The following is a 19,857-nucleotide window of genomic DNA, read 5'->3' on the forward strand; positions in this document are numbered from 1 at the left end:
TGGAACATTGGACATGGCATTTGTGTTTCATGTTAAACATTAATGTAAATACATGTATTACATATGATCATCTTACTGTTGGTCCTGGAGGTCCGGCTTGTCCTGGTGGACCATTCAACCCGTGCTCCCCCTGAAAATTATTAGTCACATATAAACTGTTGCAACACCTCCATTTTCAGAATATCTTGTAAAAAAGGAATGTGTTAGCCTCCATAAAATCCATTATTCTTTACTATTTTGTCATAAAATACTAACCGCAGGCCCTGGGATGCCTCTCAGTCCCTCGGGACCGTCTCTCCCCGGCTGTCCTTGAGCTCCCACTGGGCCGGTCTTTCCAGCAGGACCCTGTGTTCCTGCTGCACCCTACAGAGCATAAAAACACATTAGACATTCTACCACACCCTGACAATGTGATTTACAAGCATGTAATTATCTTACACGTACAGTGTATGTATAAAAAGCTTTACTTACTTTGGCCCCTTTCACTCCTTGCTTTCCTTCCTTTCCTGCTGGACCAATATGACCCTAGAAGAGAGAACATCACCAATGATGAAATGTGACTCATTAACAAGTCAGCAAGTGTCCTCCATAGACTTCAGTTCCAGTCTCTCAACATTTCCCATCTACCGTGGGCACAATCATTAAGTTACCCGTCGTCCAGGAGGGCCAGAAGGTCCTGGTTCCCCAGATGCTCCAGGGGGTCCCTACAAACATGTCAGAATTAAGACATTTTAAGCAGCTCAACAACACTAGGTAAAATCTATCAATTAATGAAACAGGTTTATAAAAACAGGTTTATGTATCACTTACTGCTTTTCCTGGTTCTCCATTGTCTCCTTTCGGCCCTGCTACACCATCTAACCCCTAGGTAAAAACAGAAAGCATAAAATTACAAAATGTCTGAAAATAACACAAAATATATGTAATAACTGCATGAAACTTACATTGGCACCAGGTTCACCAGGGGGTCCAGGATCTCCAGGAAAACCAATAGGACCCTGTTGATAAAAGAAGTGGAGGATTATCATGTACATGCACTATATAATAAACCAATTCAGTCTACAGAGACACTTACAATGTGTCCCTTGGCCCCATCCTCGCCAGGCGTTCCTCTTGGTCCTGGGGGTCCGGCTGCACCAGGAGGACCAGAGTCACCCTTCTCCCCAAACTCGCCTTTAGTTCCCTGCAATAACAAAAAACTGTATGTCAGTAATTAAAAGGACACTGAAGGGAAAATAACAAAATGTATGACTCACAGCAATACCCGGTTCACCAGGGGGGCCTGGGTTTCCAGCTTCTCCGTCCTCACCCTAGGAAATAGAAGGCCTTTAGAAACGGGCCCTACATGCAGCACATTTGCTCAAACACATGCGGTTAATTTGCTGATGGCCATAACTGACCTTCTCTCCAACAATTCCAGGCTGACCAACTCCACCAGGCAATCCAGCATGGCCCTGTGAAGAGACAAAACAGGGCTTACTTTCAAATAGTCATGCGCTTTGGTTACAGTGACTTGTTTGTCAGCATTTGTGTTCAGATGCATAGACAATGAAGTGGGTCATATCCCTTTTGGTTGTGCGTGCTTATATTTTAGTGTATGCATGTTAGCTGGAAATGTGCATTTGATGTTTTGAGACAAGCTGAATAAAGTCTTTGGTGCACAGAAGAACATGAGCGCTCACTCTTTAACTGTAGCTGTCATCTACTCTCACCTGACTCCCTCCCACCATTTCTGTATCAATCCATTTATAGATCCAGTCCTTTCTCACCACTACAGTATTTCCACTGAGGGAGCACTATCCTAGCTCTGCAGTGAATAATTGACCAGAGTGACTGTGACTGTAGCAAGCCAGCCATTACCGGGGGTAAATATAACGGGCTCTTAGGGATGATAGTCTAATACTGTTTAATGATTCATAGAACGGTATATATAACTCCCTCTGTGGGATTACATACTATTAAATCATTTATGTTTTAAAAGAAGAGAAGAGAACAATTGTGCTAAATAAGAGAAAGTCGTGCATTTTAGTATAGTAATAGTAAACATGATGCATGATTTGCTCTTATTAATAATGATACATGAGATGTAATATTTAGACCAGTTTATATTAGAGATTAGATTTGTTGTATAAAACAGCAAATGTTAGCTGTATTTGAAAAATGTATCAGTGTCTGATGTATATAATAATAATATATGTATATAGTGTTAGGAGTCACAGTAAAAGCAGTAGAAGTGGAATGACAGAATGGTTGTCACTTTACCTCTGCACCAATGGGACCTGGTGGCCCTCTTGGTCCATGCTGTCCTGGGGGTCCCTGTGAGAATAAAATGATATTATATTACACAAATGTCAGAACAGCTGCCAAGTCCAAGTATATGATTAGAAACCCTATGTACTGTACGCAGAGGCTGATTTTCACCTGATTGAAGCCCTGGTGTCTTATGGTACAGTGCTATTATCTTCACATTGATGATTATTACAGCAGTGCCATGATGAAGACATCCAGACAGGTCATTACCCTCAATATGACACCGCCTGTGATTCTTCCTCATTTCTCCATAACCTCTCACCCACTCATTTTCACACTTTCTAATACAAAACAACTCGTCCGGTATCGGCAATACCATTTTCTTACATCCAGCCCCGACACTAGATTTCGACTCTAGTACTGCACCACCAAGCAATTAATCCTCACTGCTTTCCCAATTTCAGCTTTCGAGCAGTGGGTCGCTCTGATGTCTCTGAGTGTGTTTTTAAAGCGCTAGAAAGACACTGCGAGGGAGTGGAGAGAGAACACATATCTTGTGATGGGGAGCTGCTTAAGCATTAGAGAGGAGAAGTGTGTGATCCGTAGCACTCACACATGAATGAAACTTCCCCACAGAGTCCTGACTGTCTCTTGTGCTCTTTTTCGCTTTTGTTTTTGGTTCCATTTTGATGCATTTCTTCCCTAATCTGGCTGCTGGAGAAGGCAGGCCATAGAGGATGTGGCAGAGCTTGCGTTCATGGTTGACAGCGTTGTGAGAAGATGACTGTCACAAAGGACGATGCTCATTAGACAGCACAGGCTCAAGCTAATCTGATTAACAGCTGTCACACCGCACAATCAGCAGCCGCCTCCATCGCACACACCACTGGTCTGCTCCTCTGTGTCCTCTGCTTGACAATCTCTTCACCATCTTACCAATGATGTCATGATGTCTTGGTATTAATGGTACAATTATTGTGAACTGAAACATTGTGATTTTACCATTGTCATGATAATGGAACATGAGAGGCAATACCCAGTGAATTCCTTTATTCACACGGTCTAATTAACATTTCCTGTCTATGTCCAGCATATTTTCTTATTTGTTTCTTTTTGCTGTGACATACATGTGATTTCCATACAGCATCATAATAAATGCTTGTAATAAGTACTTGTTTTTTGGTTCTAAATGTATTCATTATCTCTAGTAAAAACGAAAACTCCTACAGAGCAAGACAAGAGATTACACAGATCCTTTTATTTAGCACAGGTGGTTTTGTAAATGAAGAATTGTATCTGTAATATTCAAGTGAAAATCTGCATTCTCCAGCATTTGACATTTCAAAGTCAAAGCTATCAAAAAATCAAGTGTCACCAGAGAGAATGAATTCTTTAAATCATTGCTACAGCATTAGACTTAAGATGAGTGTGAATTGTCGTACTTACCAATGAACCAACATGCCCACTTTCACCCTTCTCTCCAGGCAGTCCAGGCATCCCCTGTACACAGACACATATATATGAAGTGTGACTACTGTATTATCAAAGTGTGTATCTGTTTAAACCTGAACATTTCTAACCTGAAGTCCAGATGGACCTGAGGCCCCTTTGAAGCCTCTTTGTCCCTCGTCTCCTTTAGCCCCGTTCATTCCCTGCTGACCCCGAGGCCCAGTCTCTCCATCTGAACCCTACCAAAGAAACACTCAGGCACTCAATATTATGGACTCTGAGTTTGTAAACTGTATGATTATTTGAGTGAATTGGCATACCGGTGGTCCAGGTGGGCCAACAGGTCCTTGAATTCCAATTGGTCCTGGTGGTCCCTAAAGCAATAATTGAACAATAAGTAAAAAGTGAATCCTGTCAGTTCAACCTTATTAGCATGATGCACTTAACATGTAAAATGAAAACCTCCATAATGCCTGAGCTTCTACATGATACTCACAGCTTCTCCTTTGTCTCCTTTGCTGCCTTTCTGGCCCACTACTCCTGTTTCTCCCTATGAAGTAAACACATCATGAGTCTCAAAATAATCTCATTGCTAGCAACAGAGCAGCTCATTATAAGTACCTTATCTCCATCCTCTCCTGGAGGTCCAGGAGATCCTGCAACCCCGGGTGGTCCGATAGGCCCTTGTTCACCATCCTTCCCCACTGGACCCACAGGTCCTTTCTCTCCCTAAAGAACAGATGAGAACAACAACAAACCTTCAGCCAACACAAGGTGGTTGATAGTTCATAAAATATGCAGTGTAACTTGTACGATCTTGTTTAACTTTCTTTTTTTCACTTGTTTAATCCCAACAGCAGAGCTCATATGTTCCAAATAGTCTGTTACCAAAGAAATGTTTTGTCTCAGCTCTTACCGGATCTCCTTTCTCTCCCATAGGCCCAGCAGGCCCCACGCCTCCGGGCCGTCCAGGCTGGCCAATAGCGCCAGCTGGCCCAGCAGGGCCCCTCTCTCCGGTGGCACCCTGAAATGAAACGAGAGGTGAGATAAACATGATTCACTCTCTGATATTAGAGCTTTGGTCAAGATTACACATCACCATGGAAACAGCCTCTATTCATATGTTCCTGTGCTGTGTTGAAGGCGTATGTCGTATACACTTTGTAGGGTTCAAGAAATGGAGTATAACTTACCACTAGTCCTGCAACACCAGGCAGACCCTCTCCACCCTTCAAACCTGCAGGACCCTACATCACACAGGCAAAAAACACATTTATATCAAACGTCTGTGTAATCCCTCAGTCATCCAGGTCTGATCCATAGTAAAAGCCAAAGTTAAATCTGTCGACTGAATAAAAAGTTGTAGGAGTGAAACTATTTATATAAAAAAAATATTTGATATGATTAATGATTTCTTTCTTGTTAGGCAGACAGTCTGTTCTCTTGCTGGCTAACTAAAGTTAGTGACTGCATTTAAATGGCAACAAAAATTGTGACTTATAGAGTAGCTGTTAAAATGGGAGGCATATCTGAGAAGTTGCGCTGTAGCCTGGCCCTGCCCCAAACTTGAAGTTAAAGCCATTAACTTAACAAGTCAAACAGTTTGTATTTGACTTTGAGTTATTACAAATACATTTTCAGAATGTATATATTTTTCAGAACAATTTGAAGATGATGACACAAAAACTAATGAATTACCATTGCTCCTGGAGTCCCTCTGCTGCCTCTAAAGCCCTGGAGTCCACCTGGGCCACTTTTCCCTGGTGCACCTGCTGGGCCAGCATCTCCCTGAAACACACAAGTGATTAGAAAGGAGCCAAGTGGCTCACAGACAGCTGGCTCCTACACAAGGCTAAAGTAAAAGACTAAACTAAAACTAAACAGTGTAATACAAAGCAAACTACTCAGCATTTTGCACACAACAGAGCAGGATGAATATTTCACAACCATACACACTGTACATTAGCTCATGTGACATCAGATGAGTGGTTATGACCTGCACAAAGATATCTGACCTTGGTTCCTTCCTTTCCAGCAGATCCGGGTAAACCATGTTCTCCAGGAGGTCCTGGTGACCCTGGGTGGCCTCTATCGCCTGTTGGTCCAGTGTCACCAGTTTTTCCCTTTAAGAAAAGACATGACAAATTTTATCACTTCTTTCTGAAGATAAATAACATACGCACAAGATAGTCATAACAGTGCATTAACTTACCTGTGGTCCCACAACACCTGGAGGCCCAGGAGGCCCATTTTTGCCTTGAAAACCCTACAGTATATAATATATCTGTTAAAATGTGGTCTTGGCATTTTCAGCAAGTCATCCTCTACTTTACAAATCACTCACTGGTTCGCCTCTCTGTCCTGGATGACCGGGCAGTCCATCTTTTCCAGGTGGACCCTAAACAATATTTTTGTTAATAGAAGTAAACATAAACACAAAACAAAAGCTATATCATTTGAACAGACAAATATAAAACACATTTTGTAAAACAGTATCTTACATTAGGTCCCCTTTGTCCTGTTTCACCTTGCCTTCCCTGTGGTCCTTGGGGTCCCTGGAACACAATTGCATTACAGCTTATGTGTTTATATTGTAGTGTTCTGGGGTAAGGAAATGCACCAAATTTCTTCTTGTTTATTTTCTTAACACAAGGGCTACAGTAGGCCATAACCCACACCAAACAAGAACAAAACAACAGCAAAACAACAGCAGTCTCAACTCACCAGAGCCACTCCCAAACTGACCAGTAACTGAAGAAACAGAACCTTCCCCTTAACTTGTCGGCATAGCAACCAAGTGTCACATACAAAAGCAGTTACATTAACAAGAAGAAGAAGAAGAAGAAGAAGAAGAACAACAACAACAACAACAACAACAACACCAACACATAAACAGTTACAAGAACAACAAACAAACAATATACTCCCAGGTGTGACTGCTACATGCTTCCTTTGACATGTACTTAAATCTTTACCTGTTCACCGGGAGATCCTGGGGGGCCATCTTGTCCAGCAGAACCCTTTTGGATGAAAAAAAGGAAGCAGTACGTTTTAGTCCTGCGATCACAAACAAGTTATTTCCCAAGCTGATCTTTGAGGACGAGAGTGTAAACCAAGGCCTCCCCTGCCAGACACCATCCTCACTGCAGCAGATGGTCTGTCATTTAGAAGTGAACAGCAACAACCCGTTCCAGCTCAGTCTGTTCATTCATCCATACTTCATGAGGCAACCAGGTGTGTGTTTGCAGAATTACGCTTTGTGCATATGACTTTGTATGTGTTTATATGTGTTTGTGTTTGTGTGTGCTGTTGTGGTCACCTTTTCTCCCGATTTTCCAGTGGGCCCTCTTGCACCTCTCCCCCCTCGAGCTCCCTGTTAGAAAACAAACAAGTGTCTATGCATAACTTATCTGTGAGTGCACTGCAGTGATGCAACATCATGGCTGTCTCCCACTCACCATGGCAACCACATTTCTAATTGGTTGTGTTCACCTTTCCATTGACTTATAGTACTGAATTGAATTTGGAATGTTGTCAGGCAAAAACAATTCTTAAATCTTATCGAATTGTTATTAGAGGGTAGGGATTTCAAGTTAATGCGGTTAGTTCCTAATCGTGATTATTCAGGTCACAATACAAGAAGTAAAAAATAACTCTGAGCCATTTGAATTCAATCCACACTCCAAAAAAAGTAAACTCAGAACTATCTGTCAGTTTATGTCATATTTATTTCAACATTCACAAAGTTTGGAATGGTAACATATCAGACAATAATGAAAGAAAAGTAATAATTTCACTGTTGTTTGGCCATAGTGTTGATAATTGAAAATATTTGTTGAATCGAAATTACAATAATCATAAAACTAAAATTGTATACACAGTACTTTAGTATTGCATTTAACTATTGTCTAAACTGCTGAGCCCATCATTGCTGCCATCGGAGGATTCTGCATTAAGATAAATGTTGTGACAAATGTACTTGGACAGCATCATATTTACAATATGAACACATCCTGTTAGAATATGGCACTGTTAAAAACAGCATTAGTTGAATACTCACATTTGGACCTCTCTGGCCCCCTTGCCCCTGTTGTCCGGCTGGACCCTGCATTGAAAAGGTGAACGGTTATTCACAGAGTCATACATTTAATCATCAGGGACTGTCATTACTTATGCAGAGTTGTCCTTACTCTTCGTCCTTTCTCTCCAGAGGCTCCTGCCAAACCAAGGAAGCCCAGTGACCCCTAAAGACAAAAGGTTAATCAGCACCAACTTTCAATACATCGCACATCATGCACAATGACTTATTTATCCGGTTAAAGTAAATTGAATCCAGAAGTTCAACATGGATTTAAATACATCATTCATCAAGAAGTAATGAATTGATGTCACTGATTAACTACTAATAAAATTACCCTTTTTAAATAAGCTATTCATCACACTTTATTTTTAATCAGACAGAATACAGACTGCGAGCGTGAAAAGCGTTTTGTTTTTTTTCAGGGAAGATTGTAAACACAAAACTACAAAACCTCTGTTAAGGAACTGACCCTATCTCGCAATGGTAAATAAATGTTTGCATATATTTCATTTCATTTTTGAGGTGAAGGCTTTTTCCATTGAGTTGTAGAAAAGCATCATATTCCACAAAAATATAAAAGACCATTGGAGCTACATAATTAGTGATCTAAATTTGAAATAAAACCACTGGTCACACATGATAATTCTGAATTTTTAAAGCAAGTTCCCAGGATATTTTAATCACTTTTACACAGCGCTCTATTATGGTTAATACAATAAGCACAAGCATGAGCATGGAGTCATCATGGCTTTTTTTACCTTTTGTCCTTGTCTTCCTGGATATCCGGGCAGCCCAGGTACACCAAGGTTACCCTAGGAGCAGACCAACAAAACAGGATGATAAGGACTATATAAAAGAGATTTGAAAATATTAAAGTGCAGGATAACCATTTAATTAAGTGTTGAATGCCATAGTGCTGACTGTGCACATGATGCTACAGGGCTATCTCTGAAGTATTGCACACAGTCATGACAGAAAGATTAAATGCCTCAGCGTTTACTGTGGTTCAGCAGCCGTTTGGCTTTAACAGGGAGGTAAGTCAGGATGTTATATGTAAATGGGGACATAAAAGTAACAATATTTCAGCATATGCCTGGCTGTAAAGGCTTGTGCAAAATGAGTTTCTTCCAGCCTTTTTGGTTATACCTTTAGATGCTGATGTTTTGTAGCATGATAGATAATATTGTACCTTTTCACCAGCAATACCCGCTGCTCCTGATTCTCCATTTGGTCCAGCTTGTCCCTTCTGTCCTTCTGGTCCGTCCTCTCCTCGGGCACCCAGGGGTCCACTATCACCCTAAAATCAAAAAAGCATGAGTAAACAATAAATATATGTCAAGCTAGTTAGCATAGACTTTAGTCAGTGCTTACTCTGTCTCCTTTTAGGCCCATATCACCTTTGAACCCAGGGAAGCCATCTTCTCCCTGCAGAGCATTTAGGTCCCATTAGGTCAATAGTATTGACAGCTCACTGATGATGAATCATGTCATTAAAATGTACTCCATCAATCTTTTGTGCAAAGCTCACCTTCTCTCCTTTGTTTCCTTTCAAACCTCGGATGCCGTCAGCTCCCTAAAACCAAAAAAGAAATACAGTAGTGACTCAAAGCAATAATAATAATAATAAATAATTTGATTTATAATACACTTTACATTTGAAGGCAAAACTCAAAGTGTTACATTAAAAGAAGAACAACAACAATAAACATCAATAGACAGATTAAAACTAGTAGGAATATGCTTTTTCAAAAACGTTTTTGAAAAAGCATATTAAACTTTTTTAATAGCATCCACCGTCTGTGGAGCCCTGAGGTGGTCTGGTGGGGTGTTCCACAGACGGGGAGCAGCAGCCTCGAAGGCCCTGTCTCCCATGGTCTTGAGTCGTAGAAAGAAAGTATAGTGTGCTCTTAGCACAAGTTAATATAATGAAAATGTGAAATTATTATATTTATAACAACTTGACAGACAATTGTGCTCCAGCCTCCTGATGTAATGCTTGTATAGCAGTATCTCCTGTTTATTTATACATGTGCATTGTTTTTCTCTTGACCTACATTCACATAAACTCACAATTGAACACATTAAACTTTCACTACACAGCTTTAAAGCCAATATCATTATATTTCTTTTGTTCAAAATAGATGTTTCTCCAGTCTTCCATACCCCTCTAACCCTGACATGCCTTTTATTCATCAAATGTTCCTGTTCATGTTAACAGTTCCCCTGAGATCCTTAGTGCTTACCCACCACCTGCCAACTGTCAGTGCGGTACTTAAACAACTTGTCCACAGTAAAAAGATTTAGTCTGGCATAAAGTGTGGAAGAATAACAATCATGCTGGACATTAAATCAAAGATTATGATTACCTTGACTCCACGGGCCCCTGGGTAGCCAACAGGACCCTGAGCACCAAGTAAACCCTAAAAGAAAAGCAATTAAATGCAGTTTTATTAGAACCAAGTTCAAAATTCTGTGTTGGAGGGACCAAACAAAATTTCTGACTATATAAATATGAATCAAAAGGCACTGGGTCAAAATGCAGTAACATGGTAAAGTAGAAATCAAATATAACTACATATGCCATGATCCTTTGCAAGAGAATTCACCGAACCCTTCTTTATTGAATTTTTTTTTTTTTTTTTTTTTCCAAATTCAAGACATATGTATGTTTTACTGGTGCACAAAATGAATCGTGCATTAACATCACTGTGTTCAAAGAATAAAACCAATTCAATGCATGAACCCACAACAAATTACATACATACCTTTTAACAAAGACAACACCTTTTTTAATACTACCACACTGAAATCATTTAAATTTTTAACCTTATGTATTCCAATAATTAACTTATTGTATTTATGCTATTTATTATTTTTAACATTTTAACACACACCCATCACCTAATTTCCACCAGGCTACAATAATAATGAATATTTACTGCAAATCAGTGTGACTTCTGCTGTTGCCTTTGGGAGACCAGGTCAGAAATGCAGGGTTTCACCTTGGCCACTCTCATGACATTTTTATAGCAAAGTCTGTTCCTTTTCTTCGTTTTTATGTCGTTTTATATTTTTATGCTGTTCAAACGGCTCATTTAAGTCGGGCGGGTACTTCAATAGGCACATCAAAGGGTGCATTTGTTGAATATTGGGACACGGCCAGTGTCTGGAGACGCTTGCAGTCCGCGAATCATATGAGTTGGGTGTGTGTCTTGACCTCTGCCCCTGACACTGACACTGACTCACCGAACCCCTAGGGTTCGATCGAACCCAGGTTAAGAACAACTGCTCTACAATAACCATTCAAATCAATGTTATTTGTTTATTTTTCTACTTACTTGGATACCCTTCTCTCCGGGGGGGCCCTCTCTCCCGGGGTGACCCTATAGTAAAAGAGGACTGATTTATAAAGCACTATGGCACAGATCCATCATAACTGTGTAATTAAATGAAAAGCACTCACACAAGGCTAATGCAAAATGAATTAGAACAGTGAAGGTCTCTCACAGAAAATTATTGTATTGCTTTTATTGCTGTTTGAGTCATTTACTTTTGGTTCAGGGGCCTATATTTAAAATGCTCTGGTATATAATGTAGACTTATATTTCATTTTATTTATTTGTCAGCCTTATTGAAGACTGAGTGCCATTTAACTTAATATGGTTGCCTTTCAGAAAAGCAATTTCTGTTTAATTCAATTTCATGTGTATTTAGGTGTACTCACAGGAGGACCATCGATGCCCGGTAGACCCTGCATTCCTTGTTTTCCTTGAGGACCCTGCATAAGATAGAAAATATTTAAAGTAAATAATAAAAAAAAAAGTATTTACGTGCATACTTTTCTTAAGAGATTGAAGGAGTACAGAATACCTTTTATTACAATGGCTAGAACATAGTACATTTGTAAGTGGTATAAAAAGTAATTCCACAAAAACTGTTAAATGAAACAGTTAAAACATGTAAAAATAATAAGTTTATGATTTGTTTAAGTGCATTTATAGCTGTATTTGGGACAGATCCAATTTAATTTAGCAACTTCCACTTGGAATTGGACTAATGTGATTTTAATAATGACCAGCCTTTACATAAACAGTTTTTACATATATTAACTTCACAGTCACACCTTCTACTCTAGGCAATGCACCACCCAAGGTCTTTGCTAGCGTCTGTCATGGCTACGTGTGTTTCTAGGATATTGATTTTCTGTCAGACTCTTTCTTGTCTGAGCGCTGGCCAAAAGTGGTTGGATCGCACAGTTCTGCTCTCCTCGGGGAGTGTGATGACAGGGGTCGCAAGGTCGAAGCTTTAATTCCTAAATTAAGTGAGAGACATGCTACCTACCTTCTCTCCGGGCAATCCGATGGGACCTTGAGGACCTGGCAAGCCCTGAACCAGAACAAAGCATCAATCAGGTCACAACAGTGGTGGGAGATTGGACAATGGGTGCACAGTCTATTTATTGTGTATCACTATAGAGCTTAATATTTTACTTTGGACTAAACATTTTACCTGTGCTCCTGGGTTTCCTTGTTGACCAGGTGGGCCTAAGTCTCCATGTGCCCCCTGTAAATGTATAGCATAGTTTATTTCTACCTTATTTTCTTTCTTTTTATGCATTTGAGCTACTATGACCAAGCAATTTCCCATGAACAAAATCAGAAAATGTTCATTCTATTTTTGCCTCAATGTAGCAGTTCAGCAATATAATCAATACTATCATTATGCACTATCACAACAATGTTCACTATTTTATTAATGTATTCAAATATATTCATGGATGACAACACTGACCAAGTTTCCCTTTGACCCTTGAACTCCATCAGCGCCACTGATGCCCTAAAAATGGACACACAGTTCATTATACAATACACTAGATGGCATTGTACCAAGCAGATGACACATTTTTGAGCTTCATGTCAGCCTTGCATTTTTATTTTACATGGGTGAATTGTATCTTAACTGGACGACTTACTGGTTGACCAGGTGGACCAGGTGAACCCCTCGGCCCAATCAGACCCCGTGCTCCCTGAATACAAAACAAAGAAAGCATTTAACCTGCTAATCACATGAGTTTGTTTGTTGAATATTAATCTACAAATTTGAATCAAAAAGAAAGAAAACATCACAGAAAAGCGTGTATGTATGGATAGGGCTGTGCATGTAAAAGCTATGACAGTCTTGTGTGTTTGCGCATTCGTTTTTTCGTCCTCTTTGTAGACCGGCCAAGCCACCTGTTCCACTGTCACATCTGTGATCTCCTGGGAGGTGATTGATATGGAAATATAATCATTCAGGCCAGGATGTTATCTCCTCTTCCTCCGTCTCTACATCTTTCCTCTAACGTGTCTCTTATCGCATTTATGTGCAGACCAAATTTCTGTCTCTTTATTGCTGTGTCTGGGTCCCCTCCATTTCTCTCCTTGTGCTGTGTTTTTGTTGTCTTACAGAGTCTTTCAACAATGTTTTTAAATGTATTTATTTTTGAGAATGCTATTTCTTCAAACTCCCAGAGATCCATTTGGAGGGACAGGACCCCGCTGAGCCCTGACCTTACCCACAGGCAGAGAGATAGGATGTGAGTCATAAGCAACCACAATGAGACACTAAAAGACATATTTTGATGTACGAAATGTTTTTTCTGAAAAATATACCACCTGAATCTACAGAGGAGATGTGAGTAATGTGTCAAATTACTTTTTCAGCTCCTTTTTCTAAACAATGTCTATAGAATCTAGCTATACAAGGTTCACCTATACCTATTTATACTTGTAAATGTATTAATTGTATGCTTTTCCAAATATATGTATTATACATGTCCATTTCCAGTTACTTACAGGCTCACCCGGTTGTCCTCTTGGTCCCACAGGTCCGTCAGATCCCTAAAAGGAAAAGTGAAAAGTATGCAAACATAAACACTTTTAATCAGATGTAAGCTTGTCACATTCATATCCACGTAGACATAATCTGTGGAAGAAGCTTATTAAAAAAATTCACTGGCTGACAGATGACTCCCTTCAAAGAAAGACTAATAGACTTAGCTCCACAAATTCACCCATTTGCTTGTGTAAATTGATACAATCTTGACAAGAGATTCAGTCTGTCACATGCTGTCATATTTGTTGCTGTTTGGTTGCACAGATTTTTTGTCTTCAGCAAACTGTGAAACCATTTGAACTGCCTACAGTTTGTGAGTCTTGTTCTTGACACAATTCTGTATTTGTCTCATTGTCTTTTATTGGTGAATTTGTTATCTCAAAGTTTGAAAGTTTAAATACCTTCTCCCCTGGTTCTCCAACAGGTCCAGGAGGACCTGGCTTGCCTCTATCACCCTAAATGATAAAAAGATCAGTCACAATTCTCAAGAAATGTCAGACAGTTTTGTTCAAAGCAAAGAAGCATCAAGCAGATGCTTTTAGTATATTGTGTCATTACAGAAATCACACAATCATGAGGATCATATTATGCAAATAAACATCTGCCACAAAGCGTGTCATGCCTCCACAAATGCTGTGCTGGTATGTGGTGTTAATGATGAAAAATAAAACAGTGACAATGTCACATTATGGAATCTACTCACTCTGTGGCCCTTGTTTCCCAGGAGACCTGGCAGACCATCAAAGCCCCTGTCGCCCTGAGAAGTCATAGAGGAGCATTAAACCAGAACTCACATATGGTAATGTGTAAACATTAGCAGAATAGTGCTCAAAGTCTCCCCTGACAGAGCTCCCCATCTGCCGCATGTGTATCAGAGATACAGCGTGCACACTGCTGTAGGTTTAGTCAAACGCTGCTTTCCCCGATAAAGACTGCATTCAATCACATAGGCATCAGGGAATCGGGTTTATTTTTTCAATCTGTCGGCAGCTTTAAACTATTAAGTTGCTTCATGTCAAAACATACATATAGATTTCACACATGTGCTCGAGTTTAATTTTTACCTTGTTCCATTCACACTTGACGTTCTCCAAATTGTAGAGAACTCCACTCCAATTATTCCCACATATAATAGAATAAGCAACAAACCTTAGCGCCAGTTTCACCTGGTGCTCCACGACCACCATCTGCTCCTGCGTGTCCCTATTTAAGGTAAATAACAACTGTTCTTAAATGTAATTATGTTTTCAGTGATGGGCAAAATCATTTAAAGCCAGATGACTTACTCTCTTTCCTGCCTTCCCATTAGGCCCTGGAGGACCTGGCAAACCCGCTGGCCCCTAAATGTGAAGAACCAGGCAAATCCAAAATGATGAGAAATACAACATACAATATAGTTTGTAAATAATGATGCTTTAATGATGACTAATAAATGACTGTATAGCTTTACAGGGGGGCCACTGTCTCCACTGTCTCCTTTTATACCAGACGTTCCCGGGACACCCTGAAAATGGAAACTTTAAGTATAAAGCCTATAGGTCACTTGTTACTCTATATGTAACACTGTATGTTAGGTGTCTTACCTGAGGACCTGGTCGCCCTGTAAGACCTAACGGTCCTGGAGGGCCCTTCAGTGAAATCTAGAATGAAAAACACAACCACAGAAACTAATTAAGTTTAATATTCATAATAAAACATTTCACTTGGAGCAATCTGTATTAATAACCATCATATCTAACAAAGTTCTGATTAATAGAGCTCTTATACTTTACTGTACCTGGGCCTGCTGCAGGATGGCATGTGCTTGGGCTTCTTGAGGAGATATCACTGGCCCCTTTTGGGAATCACCTCCATACTGGAACTACAAGCAAATGAAAACCATCAGTGCAGTTTGCAGTGATTTCTGAATGCAAATTATTAAAGCAACACAACCCCCCCTTGTGGCCGAGTTGCTGCACTGCAGTGGGAGAGGCTGGGCTACAGGAGCAGAGTGTTCTTACTGGCAGCATTAGCACTGTTCCAGGGGGACCTGGAATCCCATCAGCCCCAGGAAGACCTGGCCGTCCCTGTGGACCCTGTGAAGTGAAAGGATAAATGGTATAGACTGAAAGTATACTCTGAATGTGTTTTTGTGTGAGTGTGTTCTGATAAATGAGGAAACAATGAGAAACAGACTGCATGAGCAGACAATATCCAACATCTCAAGTCAAAGTGAAGGGACTGGGTACTCATAGACAGAATCATGGAGCAAATCAAATGGCTTGCACAGATATTATTGAATAAAATCTCTATTGCAATGACTGTAGCTGCAATGACGAAATAAAATACTCTTTTCTCTAAATAACAACTCTACAGTCATTGCAGGTTAGGTTGAATTTTATTGTGTTATACCTCTCCTACACATGTGCTCAATAATGATTCAGAATTAGCTTTCTTTTTCAATAAAAAAAAAATAGATACACATTTGGGAAAGTAAAACTCACCACATCACCCGGATCACCCCTCGGTCCTGGGGGGCCAACAGGTCCAGCTGGACCACTCATGCCCTGCAGAGAGAACACAAATCTCAGTGAATATCAGTTGGATCTGTGATATTAACATTCAAATACAAACTGTTATCCAGCTGACCTGGGGCCCTTGTAAACCTGGAGGCCCTTCTATCATTGTACCCTATAAAAATGAGACATATTAATAAAAACATTCTGAGTTCAGTTTTTTAAAAATGACTGAAGCTCACCGGCTCAACAACAGCAGGTTCTCCCTTCTGGCCCTTCTCTCCTCTAGCAGCACCCTTTTAAACACAAATACGCCACATAAAGCCAATCGTAAATAATTAAAGATTACACCATCTATCACCTATGTCTGAATTTAAACGTACCTGTCCCGGCCATGTTGTTTCTATTTCTCGTTCTGCAAAATCGTAGCTGTCTTCATAAAGTTCATATTCTTCAGAGCTTGTGTCGTTCTTAAAGTCATACTCAAAGGTCTGTAATATAAATTAAACATTTTATTACTGTGTGACATAAGGACATTATGAGATGTGTTGAGTGATAAAGTCAATCCACCTCATAGTCGGTCACATTTGGCCCCACTGTTACTGTGGAAACTGACAGAGCATCATACAGGTCATCTTCAGGACCCTCCACCACTGCTGTCTTCACTAGCTCAGGATCCTGGAGGCCAACGCAACAAAATACATGAGAAAAACAGAAGCTGTTGTAAATTCTTGGAGGATAATAAAATCCCATTGATGGCAGGTGAAACATGCTTATTTAGGGTGCAGCTCAACAGGTGCAGCTCGACAGGTGCATGGTTAATGCGCACAATTAGATGACAGCAGGTGCACATGGCAGGGTGATACAGAGTAAAATAACAACTAAGCAATGGTGGAAATTAGTCTACTCAATGAGATGATACGCTTTAAGCACCATGCATACTATGAAGATACTGGCATACCTTTAAAATTAAATCAACTTAATATAAACACTACATTTATGATGATTGCTTTGACAAAAAATCTACATCTTTTTTTCACAATTATAATAATGTTGTGAATTTTACCCTATTTATGGGTTTCAGCTTCCTGTTATTTGAGGGCATTTTATTTTGTTTTTCCACAATATTCATAAAAGTTTTTTTATGTATTTATATGTATTTCTTTTTATGCTATGTTTTTATGTTCTGTTTGAATATAGGTAAAATGCCAGTCGTATAGTATGCATGTAGAATAGTATTAGGATCACTACCTACAACACAATCAAAGACATTCATGATTAGAACAGCGATGGTTACGGACATTGCATAACAACACTTTCTACAGACGTTACAGGGGGTATTAGGGGAGTGGTTAAATGTGACGGTGGGGTTTAGGGACATCTACTGGTGAACATACAATTTCTACCTCCTTTTCAACCTCAGGATCTAGTACTGTACTGGGTCCTGCGGTGGAGGACTCAGAGACGAGGTTTGACTCCTGAGTGTTCAATTCCGACAAGCCCTTAACATATTCTTCGGTGGGACTGACAGTGGGAACGGTTGCTTCAGTTGTGGTTGAGGTCAGTGGCACCTCCGTGGGCTCAACTGCTTCCAGGGACAAATACTGAGGTAGTGCTGTAGTGGCGTGTAAGGAGCCATCTTGGAACTCTTCTTGATGCTTCTTCTTCCTGGATCCCTTCTTCCCCTTGCGTTTACCTTTGCCCTTTGACCCCTTGTTCCGATTCTTTTTGTTCTTTTTGCCCTTTTTCCCCTTCTTTGATTTTTTCTGTGAATCGTCGAGTTTTTCATTTTGAATTGGGGCATCGGACTTCAGGGACTTCTTTTATTGGAAAGGTAAAATTGTGATTAGGGGGTGGGAAGAAAATGAAATGAATATATTAAAGGCTTTAAAAAACACAATTAAAAGTTACAAGTTGCAAAAAGCTTGAACAGTTGGATAGTTGAATCACCTTTTAGATGGCACTATATCTGAAAATGAACCAAAATGACCATTCACACAAGTACAATTATGCTAGCCAGAACCATAAACTATAAAATTAGGATCAAATATTTTTTATACTTTCTGACTGGGTGTAGCAGACTAGTGTGCGAATGTTATGGGAAGTAGGTCAATGGGCTGACAGATGTCGAAATGCACTGGCTTTAGCCCATACTGCTCAGCTGCTGCTTTATACAAGCCAAATACAAGCGTTTCACACATCCAATAATGACCCATCCCTGGAGCATACGCCAGACTCAAAACAGCCAAATGCATATAATAACATTGTTCACATGTCATCTCTTTAAACAATATACATAAAAAAACAATTCTAATTCAAGTTATGTGCCTAAAACAAGGGCGACCTCTTACATCATGGACCTAAAATGTCTGGAATTCACAATTATTTGAGCATTTTGTCTCAGTCTATCAAGCTGACAGCGAACACTTGTCTCGCTGACCCCAACTTGGCAGTCACCCAAGACATTAGGTTTTCATTTGGAAGCCTTGAAATAAGTAAACAAAACAATAAAAATACGTCTATCGCTTGCTTGTTCAATAGTATTATGTTATTATATTGTTTGTGCTTTTTCTAACCTGTACACTCTGGATGCTGTACGGCAGAGGAGCGTCACAGTCGGGGATGTATCGTTCACAATAACTGGCTGCGGCATCAGGGTCTTCCGAGATCAGGAGCTGTTGAATGTCTCCCTATAAGACACACACATATGTAGTACACAGATAATATATTAATAGAAATTAGTATCAGAAAGTCATTGTTTAGTCCATTTCCTACCCGTAATATTGAACACTGCTGTACTTCCCAGTACAGTTCAACAAAATATAACGTCAGCTTTTGTCAACTTGTGTATTTATTTATTATGTAGCGCTACACTCAAGCTGCTAACAATTATCAAAGTGACACAACAAGTTTTAAATGACATAACGCAGCAATCTTTTTCTTTTTCTCCATAATGATTGCACTTAGATTTATGTTTTTACAGGCCCAGAGATTTAGCAATGCATATTCTTTGAGCAGTAAAGTGAATGTAACTTATAAACAATATCCACATTCAAACAAGCACAGGCAGAGCTGTGTGTTTGACAGGCTCAGATTGCCGCAGTGATAGGAATCAGAAGTAACTGACAGGCTGTTGCGCGCATTTTGTGGGATGAAATGTTATCCGGAGACATCTGGAGAGCCATTTGTGATCAATTAAGTTGAGTTAAATGGTTGATGCGATTGTAATTACACTCCAATCGAAATCTTTCCTAATGATACTTTACTGAGCAGAGGTGAAATCAATCATAACATATCAAGCCTGTTTTACCTGCCAGCATCTCATACATCCATAATAAAACTCATTAGGCAATAACTGGGAGCCATACATTTCAATTCACTCTGGCAATTTGTGCTTTAATATATGGAACAGTAGAAGCTGTTTTTCATTCATCGTGTTGCCTTTATAGATGGGCCTGCAGCCAGACACAAGCACAGGAAATTAATGTGCGCTAAGGTGATAGAAGAAAGGGAAGTCAGAGAGAGAGAAAAGCAACAGGGAGATAATCCAATCAAATATAATCTTGATTCTAGATCAAAAGCACCACTTTCAGAAAACGCTCACCTATTTTATAACTGGCCCCATACTTGGCCACCAACTGGCCTGTAACAAAATGCTCCATTTCTGTAAAGACCTGTGCATCATTACAACAGAATACTGTGTAATAG

General features: G+C 39.8%; 1 protein-coding gene across 1 annotated transcript in view; it reads right to left on the bottom strand.

The window, feature by feature from the left end:
* Positions 1-19,857, bottom strand: part of col5a3a (collagen, type V, alpha 3a) — a 36,777-nt gene that overhangs the window by 5,059 nt on the left and 11,861 nt on the right. Inside the window, exons 5-57 of the mRNA XM_055223658.1 lie at positions 18,726-18,839; positions 17,556-17,969; positions 16,720-16,827; positions 16,533-16,640; positions 16,392-16,445; positions 16,283-16,324; positions 16,138-16,200; positions 15,655-15,729; positions 15,432-15,515; positions 15,238-15,294; positions 15,105-15,158; positions 14,941-14,994; positions 14,804-14,857; positions 14,358-14,411; positions 14,056-14,109; positions 13,615-13,659; positions 12,753-12,806; positions 12,572-12,616; positions 12,290-12,343; positions 12,122-12,166; positions 11,505-11,558; positions 11,119-11,163; positions 10,147-10,200; positions 9,309-9,353; positions 9,152-9,205; positions 8,970-9,077; positions 8,539-8,592; positions 7,890-7,943; positions 7,760-7,804; positions 7,019-7,072; positions 6,675-6,719; positions 6,201-6,254; positions 6,044-6,097; positions 5,912-5,965; positions 5,715-5,822; positions 5,398-5,487; positions 4,893-4,946; positions 4,616-4,723; positions 4,321-4,428; positions 4,196-4,249; positions 4,020-4,073; positions 3,831-3,938; positions 3,697-3,750; positions 2,263-2,316; positions 1,401-1,454; positions 1,257-1,310; positions 1,076-1,183; positions 945-998; positions 811-864; positions 651-704; positions 472-525; positions 256-363; positions 77-130 (exon numbers count right to left, since the gene is read on the bottom strand). Coding sequence (XP_055079633.1) covers positions 77-130; positions 256-363; positions 472-525; positions 651-704; positions 811-864; positions 945-998; positions 1,076-1,183; positions 1,257-1,310; positions 1,401-1,454; positions 2,263-2,316; positions 3,697-3,750; positions 3,831-3,938; positions 4,020-4,073; positions 4,196-4,249; positions 4,321-4,428; positions 4,616-4,723; positions 4,893-4,946; positions 5,398-5,487; positions 5,715-5,822; positions 5,912-5,965; positions 6,044-6,097; positions 6,201-6,254; positions 6,675-6,719; positions 7,019-7,072; positions 7,760-7,804; positions 7,890-7,943; positions 8,539-8,592; positions 8,970-9,077; positions 9,152-9,205; positions 9,309-9,353; positions 10,147-10,200; positions 11,119-11,163; positions 11,505-11,558; positions 12,122-12,166; positions 12,290-12,343; positions 12,572-12,616; positions 12,753-12,806; positions 13,615-13,659; positions 14,056-14,109; positions 14,358-14,411; positions 14,804-14,857; positions 14,941-14,994; positions 15,105-15,158; positions 15,238-15,294; positions 15,432-15,515; positions 15,655-15,729; positions 16,138-16,200; positions 16,283-16,324; positions 16,392-16,445; positions 16,533-16,640; positions 16,720-16,827; positions 17,556-17,969; positions 18,726-18,839 — 3,792 coding nt within the window. The remainder of the gene's footprint in view (positions 1-76; positions 131-255; positions 364-471; positions 526-650; positions 705-810; positions 865-944; positions 999-1,075; positions 1,184-1,256; positions 1,311-1,400; positions 1,455-2,262; positions 2,317-3,696; positions 3,751-3,830; positions 3,939-4,019; positions 4,074-4,195; positions 4,250-4,320; positions 4,429-4,615; positions 4,724-4,892; positions 4,947-5,397; positions 5,488-5,714; positions 5,823-5,911; positions 5,966-6,043; positions 6,098-6,200; positions 6,255-6,674; positions 6,720-7,018; positions 7,073-7,759; positions 7,805-7,889; positions 7,944-8,538; positions 8,593-8,969; positions 9,078-9,151; positions 9,206-9,308; positions 9,354-10,146; positions 10,201-11,118; positions 11,164-11,504; positions 11,559-12,121; positions 12,167-12,289; positions 12,344-12,571; positions 12,617-12,752; positions 12,807-13,614; positions 13,660-14,055; positions 14,110-14,357; positions 14,412-14,803; positions 14,858-14,940; positions 14,995-15,104; positions 15,159-15,237; positions 15,295-15,431; positions 15,516-15,654; positions 15,730-16,137; positions 16,201-16,282; positions 16,325-16,391; positions 16,446-16,532; positions 16,641-16,719; positions 16,828-17,555; positions 17,970-18,725; positions 18,840-19,857) is intronic.

The sequence above is a fragment of the Periophthalmus magnuspinnatus genome, chromosome 8 (assembly GCF_009829125.3).
Source record: "Periophthalmus magnuspinnatus isolate fPerMag1 chromosome 8, fPerMag1.2.pri, whole genome shotgun sequence".
NCBI lineage: Eukaryota > Metazoa > Chordata > Actinopteri > Gobiiformes > Gobiidae > Periophthalmus > Periophthalmus magnuspinnatus.